Below are 7798 nucleotides of genomic sequence, written 5' to 3' on the forward strand. Positions count from 1 at the left end.
TTGTGAGGAGCCCAGCTGGTGAGTGAGGACGAGGCTGGGTTCCTCTGAGGACCCGGGGAAAACTCCAGTTTATCCTGGGGCTTCAGGAAGAACACAGGTCCTTTTGAAAGACAGCTGAGTCTTGTGGCCAATATCTGGTCAAGTTATTGGTCTCCAGTTGCATTGGCATAATTGTTAGGTAATAATGAAGGGTTCATTTTGATGCAGCAATACAACGTAAAGAGTAGTCATTAGAAAATGGTGGGTCGGATCTCTTCATTTTAAAATAATTTTTGTTTTTACAAAATAATTTTTGGTTTTACAAGATGCCATTTCTAAAATGTCTCGAGGGTATCGCTGCTATGATAGCATGACGCGGAAGTATCAGTTGTAGTTTCGTCTAGTTCTGACAGAATAATGTTTAAAAAATTGTTTTAAAAAAAGCACAATGATGCTTTGGGAAAAAAACAGTCATTTTTTTATTCAGCAAAATTGAAATTAATTCAATACTAAGGCTAGGTTCATTTCACGAGGTCAATGACAATACTGTAAATCAAACTGAAGTGACACAGAGTGCAGCGCAGCTTCGCTGACGGCTATGCTGTTCAGGGCTTCTGTTACGACTTCTCTATAGAGCACCGACTGACTGCTACCTCTTTCACAGAAACAAGAGTACTAAACTTGGTAACAAATCACTTGCCATCTACTAGGCCTACTACTGCTGGCTGGCTAGCTGGCTGAGGCTTGACAATGATGCCAGAGGGCAGAGGAAGAATAAGCTACAGTATCATCTAACTTCACCTGAGCAGTAACTAGTCTTGATCAGACTGGAGTCCATAACACTTCCCCTGGAATGATCACGTCGTCAGACAAATAGACTCCTCCCTCACTAGCCTATTTCTCCCCCAGCCCAGAGACGTGGCTGGGAATGGACAGACAAACAGATAGACTAGACTGGTGTTGATAAGGCTGCTCCATTTTGGTTCCCTCTCACAGCAGTTTTTACGCGAGTCTCCCTCCCATAATTGCACTTTAACCTGGACAGAGGCGGGGCACTTCACTCCCTGGGTGGAACAGGGGGTGGGGTTCGGCGGGGCCACACCGCTTAGGTGTAGAAAGTAGTCTCCGCCCCCTCAGCCCCGGCCTCTGGCTCCACCTTCACGGCCAGATGAGGCTTCTTGCGGAGCCGCTTGGCTTCGTTCTGCAGCTTCTGGCGGATGTAGCCCTTGATCTCCGAGTCCGTCTTCCCTGGGAAGTAGTGCTGCACCGCCCCTGTGGGTGAGAGGTCAAAGATCAGAAACCTATAGAGATGTAAAGTTATCATTACTTTGGAAATAACCCGTTTTTGCATGGACATTGCCATTGAGGGGTTCCACCATTTTAAAGGAGTCAACTGGGTGGGGATTCCTATGGGTTGTGAGCGATCAGCCAATGATCAGAGCATTGGCAAATCAAATCAAATCAAAATGCATTTGTCACATGCGCCGAATAAAACAACGAAGAGGCGACTCCGGGATGCGGACCTTCTAGGCAGAGTTGCAAAGAAAAAGCCATATCTCAGACTGGCCAATAAAAAGAAAAAATTAAGATGGGCAAAAGAACACAGACACTGGACAGAGAAACTCTGCCTAGAAGGCCAGCATCCCGGAGTCGCCCCTTCACTGTTGACGTTGAGACTGGTGTTTTGCGGGTACTATTTAATGAAGCTGCCAGTTGAGGACTTGTGAGGTGTCTGTTTCTCAAACTAGACACTCTAATGTACTTGTCCTCTTGCTCAGTTGTGCACCGGGGACTCCCTCTCCTCTTTCTATTCTGGTTGGAGCCAGTTTGCGCTGTTCTGTGAAGGGAGTAGTATACAGTGTTGTACGAGATCTTCAGTTTCTTGGCAATTTCTCACATGGAATAGCCTTCATTTCTTAGAACAAGAAGGCTGACGAGTTTCAGAAGAAATGTATTTGTTTCTGGCCATTTTGAGTCTGTAATCGAACCCACAAATGCTGATGCTCCAGATACTCAACTAGTCTAAAGAAGGCCAGTTGTATTGCTTCTTTAATTAGCACAACAGTTTTCAGCTGTGCTAACATAATTGCAAAAGGGTTTTCTAATGATCAATCAGCCTTTTAAAATGATCGACTTGGATTAGCTAACACAACGTGCCATTGGAACAGTGATGGTTGCTGATAATGGGCCTCTGTACGCCTTAGTAGATATTCCATTAAGAATCTGCATTTCCAGCTACAATAGTCATTTACAACATTAACAATGTCTACACTGTATTTCTGATCAATTTGATGTTATTTTAATGGATAAAAAAATTGCTTTTCTTTCAAAAACAAGGACATTTCTAAGTGACCCCAAACTTTTGAATGGTAGTGTATATACAGGTGGTACTGGTACTGAGTCAATGTGCGGGGATACAGGTTAGTCGAGGTAATTTGTAAAGTGACTATGCATAGATAATAAACAGCGAGTAGCAGCAGTGTAAAAACAGAGAGGGGGGATCAATGTAAATAGTCCGGGTGGCCATTTGATTAATTGTTCAGTTGTCTTATGGATTGGGGGTAGAAGCTGTTAAGGAGCCTTTTGGTCCTAGACTTGGCGCTCTGGTACCGCTTTCCGTGCGGTAGCAGAGAGAACAGTCTATGACTTGGGTGACTAGAGTCTTTGACAGTTTTTTGGGCCTTCCTCTGACACCATCTAGTATATAGGTCGTGGATGTCAGGAAGATTGGCCCGAGTGAAGTACTGGGCCGTACGCATTACCCTCTGTAGCGCCTCACGGTCGGATGCCGAGCAGTTGCCATACCAGGCGGTGATGCAACCGGTCAGGATACTCTCGATGGTGCAGATGTAGAACTTTTTGAGGATCTGGGGACCCATGCCAAATCTTTTTATTCTCCTGAGGGGGAAAGGTGTTGAGTAACCTCTTCACAACTGTCTTGGTGTATTTGGACCATGATAGTTCGTTGGTGATGTGGACACCAAGGAACTTGAAACTCTCGACCCGCTCCACTTCAACCCTGTCGATGTTAATGGGGGCCTGTTCGGCCCTCCTTTTCCTACAGTCCACGATCATCTCCTTTGTCTTGCTCACATTGAGGGAGAGGTTGTTGTCCTGGCACCACACTGCCAGGTCTCTGACCTCCTCCCTATACGCTGTCTCATCGTTGTCGGTGATCAGGCCTACCACTGTTGTGTCGTCAGCAAACTTAGTGATGGTGTTGGTGTCCTGCTTGGCCACGCAGTCGTGGGTGAACAGGGAGTGAAGGAGGGGACTAAGCACGCACCTCTGAGGGGCCCAGTGTTGAGGATCAGCGTGGCAGATGTGTTGTTGCCTGCTCTTACCACCTGGGGGAAGCCGGTCAGGAAGTCCAGGATCCAGTTGCAGAGGGAGGTGTTTAGTCTCAGGGTCCTTAGCTTGGTGATAAGCTTTGTGGGCACGATGGTGTCTTCGTCAGCAAATCGTTTTGCCTAGTTTGTAAATGGCTTTAAGCTGTATCTTGCGGGCACATTAAATTAATGATAAGATTTGGTTTAAGACTCCAGCACTGCAGGTGGCGGTAAATCACCAATATTAGCTTTACACTTTTTTTCAAACATCAAACACATCAAAATCTGTAAAATGGAGAGAGCCTCAATGGCGCTGCCCATGTTGTCAGATGCCATAACAGCACAGATACAAAGTTGAGATCTCTATACATCTCTATGCCTGTACCAAGATTATTGCGGTCTATAAACGACAGTTCGAGTCCCAGGCAATGGCTGAAGTCAAACGGAAATAACAACACTGTTACAGTAGTCATTTAGCCGACGCTCTTATCCAGATCGACTTACAGTCACTGCTTTCACATAACTTTAATAGTTGATGTGAAAAGTATTTACACTGTAGCACGAGGTCAGGGCGGGAAGTGTGACAGGTTCAACTGCGGTATGGGGGTGTGCCCAGCTGTTATGAATGGTTGTGTCTAGCTTTTATGAGGGGGTGTGTCTAGCTGTCTCAGGCTGCAGTACAGACGAAACCTTACTCAGTATTGCCTGGATCTCGTCTGCAGGCAGGGCAGGCTTGGGTTGGCCCCTCTTGTTGTTGACGATGCCGGAGATGGAGTGAGAGGCCAGGCAGTCTCTCTCATAGAGGCCCCGGAGCAGGTCATTGGTCAGCTTCTGGGCAGTGGTCCCCGTGTTACAGCGGTCAAGCAGCTCCGCAGTGATGAACTGGAAGGTATAAGACATTAAGTTGCATCTTTAAAATTGTAGTGGCCCATCCCATTTTAGAGATACAGTGGGGTCTGTAATTATTGCACCCTTGATATAGATGAGCAAAAAAGACTGTATAAATTATACAAATACTGAGCTATACTGTATGCTAAAACAAAATAGAAATGATATTATTTTATACTAATACAATTGCTCAGAGAAAGAGATAGGGGTCAAAATGATTTTGCTTCCACTGTTCCTGGGGCCCTTGTTATGGTCAACGGCATCATGAGCTTTACCCAGTACCAGGACATTTTAGCCAAAAACCTGGTTGTCTCTTCCAGGAGGCTGACACTTGGCCTTAAGTGGATCTTACAGCAAGACAATAACCCCAAGCACTAATCAAAATCCACAAATAAATGGTTAATTGACCACAAAATCAACATTTTGCAATGGCCATCTCAGTCTCCGGACTTGAACCTCGTTGAAAACCTGTGGTTTGAAGGATATTAAGGATCTGGAAAGATTCTGTATGGAGGAATGGTCTAAGATCCCTCCCAATGTGTTCTCCAATCTCATAACACATTTTATAAAAAATCTGTGTCATTATTCTCACAAGGGGAGAGTGCTAGAGTATTGAAAACAGGGGTGCCAATAATTTTGACACCTATATTTTATTTTATTACTTGTTAAACAAAATCTCTTTCTCTGAGCAATTGTATTAGTATAAAAGAATTACCTTTCCCATTTTTTTTGCATACAATATAGCTCAGTATTTGTATAATTTATTTTATACAGTCTTTTTTGCTCATCTTTATCAAGGGTGCCAATAATTATGGACCCCGCTGTATATTGACATTCTGCTATAAGATCAAGACCACAGGCCTATTCAGTCAACTTCAAAGAAAACATATCATTTTGTATATTGCATGACATCAAAAGTGACTTCTAGTACAGTTTTTAACCTCTCCAGAAAACTTAAAGTGGTTCATCACCTCCTGATAGAGAGGTGGTCCGTTGATCTGGGAACCCCCCTCATGAGACCCAGGAGGTTGTCCATTCTGGTGGGGGTGGAGGGGCTCTAGTTTGGCCGCCCAGCACCCGTTCAGCACCCCTGGAGAGGCCAGCAGGGCCGACGTTGTCATGGCACCACTCCTCACCAGGATCTCAGGCATGCTGGGAGATGTAGTTCTGCGGTCCGTGCTGCTTGACCACACCTCCGTCCTCTCGATCAGGGCCTCCAGGTTACGTGCCAACTTTCCACACGCTAGCATACGATAGTATGGCAGTCATTAGCATGAATCCCACAAAATTCAAGTGATTAAAGCATCCTAGATTGCTCTTAGGCACAGATGTAGGAACAGCTTACCCTCCCTGACTCATGACCTTAATCATAGCAGGGAAAATTTTAAACTGAACTTAGATCAGTGTCTAAGGGCAACTTCCTCCTACCTCTCATGCCTGGCCCTCACCTGTGAGGCATCTGATTTGCTCCCTCAGGTTGTCCATCTCTCGCTGCATGCTCAGCACCATGGCAACCAGGTCAGCCTTTGAACGTGACTGTAGGCCTCCAAGACCCTTTAGAGACATTAAGAAGTCAAAAAGTCATACATAGAAAGTCTAAGCCACATGCACGCACGCACTCACACACATGCACTCACTCACACACACCTGCACTCACACACACACACACACTGCCATCAGCCAGTGTACCTCTGCCATGAAGTCACCCTCCTCTATGCGTTCCACACTGGGGTTGTCAGACACTGGTACCTGTTTGGAGATAAGAAATCAGTCATATGCATTGTCTCACTTGTATGTAATTGTCACAGTGTTTTTTATTTTATTTATTATGTATAGTCAGCTATGGTCTGCTATGGTGAAAAATCATAGCCAGGTTGAAACATCAGAAAATCCCTGTGAGGATACCATATTCTTCTTCATAAATTATTTTTTCTTGACAAAAAGTAAATAAAGTTTCATTGTCAAGCTATGATTCCGCATCCTTCCTTTATTTAGGAGTAGCAACAACATGTTACTTGTTGCTGTCTTGGCTTGTCGTTCTTTTCACCACCTCCCCTTGCCAAAGGCTTGTGCTCTCCTCCTCCTCTCCGTCATTGAGATCAATGGCTGCCCTCATCATGCCCCTCTCTCACATAAGCGCCATTAGGACAAAACACAGCTGAGAGGTGAATGCTCTCTGTGCCACGACTACTACAGCCTTGTGGTTCCAAGTTGTAACCCCTTAAGTGAGGAGGTGGGGTGCTATATTACTAACGTACAAACTGGATTTATGTCGGTCGGTCAACATGCGAATATGATGGCACCACAATGAGCAGACGCGTGCCAACCCCGACAGATAATAGAGAAAACTTTGTCGCAAAGAAATATGATATAATAATAGTCGACCCAAACCCTTGTTTTCAACTTCTGGAGAGCGATGTTGCATGGTGGATTCTCTTCTACGTTCTCATTCACCGGGTGTGTGTGCTTTCTTCTCTTCTGCAGTCTGTGCTGTAATAGACAGTCCGGGTAGGGTAATTAGCGACATAAATCGTGAGCGACAAATACTCGCCCCTCACGGAATGGGCAGTTATCGTTACTGTATGACGACCAGACTACAAATAACCTTTAAAACGTTTACGTACACATAGAGGCTGGCTGTGCGATGTCGTGTTGCCAAAGTCTTCATATTTGGGGTCTTCCTCCTCCTCTTCTTCATATTCGAGGTCGAAAATGCGCTTTGCTATTGTTTTCCTTCTCATCTTTCTCCCATTATCCTTTCCCCCCACTGAAACACTGGCTGCTTCTTGAACATGCTGGTCAATACACTGTGCTCGGCTCCCCGACTTTCGCGTCAATGCTGGGTAGGCACCCGCATCAACCGTGGTGCGGGGAACAATATTTGTTACGGTTGTTCTACTTAATGTACTTATTGCATCTCAGTTAGTAGAACTGTGTTCAACACACTTGATTTAAGCTGTTTTTCGGTGAAATGTACCGTGGCATGACATGGCAAGATTGGACAAAGCCTGCTCAAGATGAAAGCAGCAGTTATAGCTTTGGGCATGATCATGACTTTCAAGTACATTTATTGTTTAATTATTTAACAATTATGTGAATGGGAGGGTTTATTCGAAGGGATAAAGTGCACTATGTGAATTTCAATTGCATTACTAGGCTATAGGGTACTAGGGGGTAACTAGCCCCCCCCCCAATATTTTTCTGAAAAGGGTTTTTTCTAAAAAAAAAGTTACCCCAGTAGAAGATTATGGGATAGGGTTTCACGCAAGTGTGTTAAAATAAATTTTATCCATTATATTAAGAAATGATTTAGTAAGTAATACTTAAAAGCTAAGTCTAGTTGTCTTATTTTAATTATTTAAATAAAATATGGGGGGAAATGTTGTTGCACATGTCACAATTAATATACGCACTATGAGCAGATATGATGTAAAGTCCCTCTTTTTAACTCACCTGCACATTAATTTCCTTTGTTCTTTCTTTGTTGTTCCTTTTCAATACAATCCATTATGTACAATTGCACAAAATATTATTTGAATATTGCAATATGTTTTATCCCAGCTGTCTTTAAAATGACATTCAGGAGCAAAAGGTTTTCAATA

General features: G+C 44.1%; 1 protein-coding gene across 2 annotated transcripts; it reads right to left on the bottom strand.

Moving 5' to 3' along the window:
- Window positions 1-434: 434 nt before the first annotated feature.
- LOC115196872 (uncharacterized) lies at window positions 435-7341 on the bottom strand. Of its 2 annotated transcripts, XM_029757854.1 has the most exons (7): window positions 6821-7341; window positions 6588-6686; window positions 5886-5945; window positions 5645-5750; window positions 5168-5439; window positions 4004-4190; window positions 435-1251 (listed from the first exon to the last, which is right to left on the bottom strand). In XM_029757854.1, the coding sequence occupies exons 1-7, from the start codon at window positions 6935-6937 to the stop codon at window positions 1085-1087; spliced, it is 1008 nt and encodes a 335-aa protein (XP_029613714.1). In that variant the 5' UTR covers window positions 6938-7341; the 3' UTR covers window positions 435-1084. The 2 variants fall into 2 exon arrangements, with proteins under 2 accessions (XP_029613714.1, XP_029613722.1); XM_029757862.1 differs by lacking the exons at window positions 6588-6686; window positions 6821-7341 and adding an exon at window positions 6212-6581.
- Between the last annotated feature and the right edge of the window lie 457 nt (window positions 7342-7798).

Source organism: Salmo trutta, chromosome 1 (genome assembly GCF_901001165.1).
Source record: "Salmo trutta chromosome 1, fSalTru1.1, whole genome shotgun sequence".
Taxonomy (NCBI): Eukaryota; Metazoa; Chordata; class Actinopteri; order Salmoniformes; family Salmonidae; genus Salmo; species Salmo trutta.

Excerpts from the sequence above, each read along its gene's own strand:
- LOC115196872 (XM_029757854.1), bottom strand. The coding sequence starts at position 6,937 with ATGAGAAGGAAAACAATAGCAAAGCGCATTTTCGACCTCGAATATGAA. Across the intron at positions 5,946-6,587 it reads TCCAGAAGTTGAAAACAAGG|GTACCAGTGTCTGACAACCC; the intron begins GTTTGGGTCGAC and ends ATCTCCAAACAG. Across the intron at positions 4,191-5,167 it reads GACCACCTCTCTATCAGGAG|TTCATCACTGCGGAGCTGCT; the intron begins GTGATGAACCAC and ends TATACCTTCCAG.